This window comes from Ictalurus furcatus, chromosome 22 (assembly GCF_023375685.1).
Source record: "Ictalurus furcatus strain D&B chromosome 22, Billie_1.0, whole genome shotgun sequence".
NCBI lineage: Eukaryota > Metazoa > Chordata > Actinopteri > Siluriformes > Ictaluridae > Ictalurus > Ictalurus furcatus.
In genome coordinates, this window is record NC_071276.1 from 21,034,061 (window position 1) to 21,036,331 (window position 2,271).

Genomic DNA, 2,271 nt, shown 5'->3' on the forward strand with positions numbered 1-2,271 from the left:
CTGCCATCCTGAAGCCCACAAGCTCCTCCTGCTGCCATCCTGAAGCCCACAAGCTCCTCCTGCTGCCATCCTGAAGCCCACAAGCTCCTCCTGCTGCCATCCTGAAGCCCACAAGCTCCTCCACCTGCCATCCTGAAGCCCACAAGCTCCTCCTGCTGCCATCCTGAAGCCCACAAGCTCCTCCACCTGCCATCCTGAAGCCCACAAGCTCCTCCTGCTGCCATCCTGAAGCCCACAAGCTCCTCCTGCTGCCATCCTGAAGCCCACAAGCTCCTCCTGCTGCCATCCTGAAGCCCACAAGCTCCTCCACCTGCCATCCTGAAGCCCACAAGCTCCTCCACCTGCCATCCTGAAGCCCACAAGCTCCTCCTGCTGCCATCCTGAAGCCCACAAGCTCCTCCACCTGCCATCCTGAAGCCCACAAGCTCCTCCACCTGCCATCCTGAAGCCCACAAGCTCCTCCACCTGCCATCCTGAAGCCCACAAGCTCCTCCACCTGCCATCCTGAAGCTCACAAGCTCCTCCTCCCATCCTGAAGCCCACAAGCTCCTCCTGCCATCGTGAGGACCACAAGCTACTCCTCCTGCCACCCTGAGGTCTACAAGCTCCTCCTGCCATCTTGAGGACCAAAAGCTCCACCTCCTGCCATCTTGAGGACCACAAGCTCCTCCTCTTGTCATCTTGAGGCCCACATCCTCTGTCCTCCATCCTCTGCCCCATTCTTTTGCTTCTTTTACGAGAGGAAATGAAGAAACAGTTCTTCCTCCATCTCCAGTCTATTCATCACCCTGTAATGTCGCTGTTAAATATTAATCACACCCTGAGGAGAGCTGGAGAGTCTATACTCGATTTTAACAACTAGGTGTGTACAAAGTGGTGGCCCTGCGTTGTTCCTGTTAGTCTAGAGCAGAGCCGGGGTTAGTCCACACTGAAACCGAAGCACTTCCACACTCACAGTGTGTTTATACACGAGCAGAAAATCGTGTAAAGTCGTGTTTATGTGAAACACACAGCAGAACAGAGGAGGTTATTGTTCACGGTGAACGCCGCACAGTTAAAATGACATCATCGCGGCCGAGAGCTGTGCAAACCACCACTGTAACCATGGCGATGAGGACCGTGTGCTTCTTCTGTCACCTTTCACACAACAATCTGAACGTGTGTAAAACAGCTGTACAGCTGCTCTTCATCTCACTACAGACAGTGTGTCACTGTTTACACACACTGCTCACCGATCTACAGTCAACATCCCATAATATTAAACTGGGGAAGGTTAATGTCGGATAAAAAAGGAATTACACATTTAAAACACACTGCATGAATATTCACGCTCCTAAATTAGTCCCGGTGTGACCGGTTTCCACCAGAAGAGACGTAATGAGCTGAATGGACGCGTGTGTAATTAAAGTGTCACATGATCTCAGTATAAATACACCTGTTCCTGGAAGAACCCAGAGTGTGTTCAAGAACAAACACACAGCATCATGACGAGCAACGAGCGATCAAAACAAGTCCGGGACAAAGGTCCGGACTCAGTCAGGGTTTGATTAATTAAAATAATAATCCAAAACTCCGAACACCTCGCAGAGCAACGTTAAACCTGTTATTACAAATAACAGGGATTAGATTAGGAACAATAACTATGGAGTGTTTTGTGTAGAAATCCCAATGAATTGTAATGACAAGTGGCAGGGGGTGAATACTTGTGCACAGTAATGTACAAGTATATATTATACAGTAAACTAAATGTTTTCAACTCTGGGAGAAATGAGCATGTGGACACACACCCTGGATGACACACCCTGGGGACACACCCTGGGGACACACCCTGGGGACACACCCTGGGGACACACCCTGGACACACCCTGGACACACACTCAGGACACCCCCCCAGGGGACACACACCCAGGACACACACCCTGGACATGCACCCAGGACACACACCCTGGACACACACTCAGGACACCCCCCCAGGGGACACACACCCAGGACACACTCCCAGGACACACGCACCCAGGACACACCCCCAGGGGACACGCACCCAGGACACACCCCCAGGGGACACACCCTAGACATGCACCCAGGGGACACTCCCAGGACACACACACCCAGGGGACACACATCCAGGGGACACACCCAGGGGACACACCCAGGGGACACACCCAGGGGACACACCCTGGACATGCACCCAGGACACACACCCAGGACACACACACCCAGGGGACACGCCCTGGAGACACACCAGAGTTCCACTCCATCATACTCAACACC

The 2,271-nt window shown here is 52.8% G+C and overlaps 1 protein-coding gene across 1 annotated transcript in view; it reads right to left on the reverse strand.

The window, feature by feature from the left end:
• Positions 1–720, reverse strand: part of zdhhc8b (zinc finger DHHC-type palmitoyltransferase 8b) — a 20,595-nt gene extending 19,875 nt beyond the window's left edge. Inside the window, exon 1 of the mRNA XM_053610836.1 lies at positions 1–720. This exon is cut by the window's left edge and continues 12 nt beyond it. Coding sequence (XP_053466811.1) covers positions 1–720 — 720 coding nt within the window.
• Between the last annotated feature and the right edge of the window lie 1,551 nt (positions 721–2,271).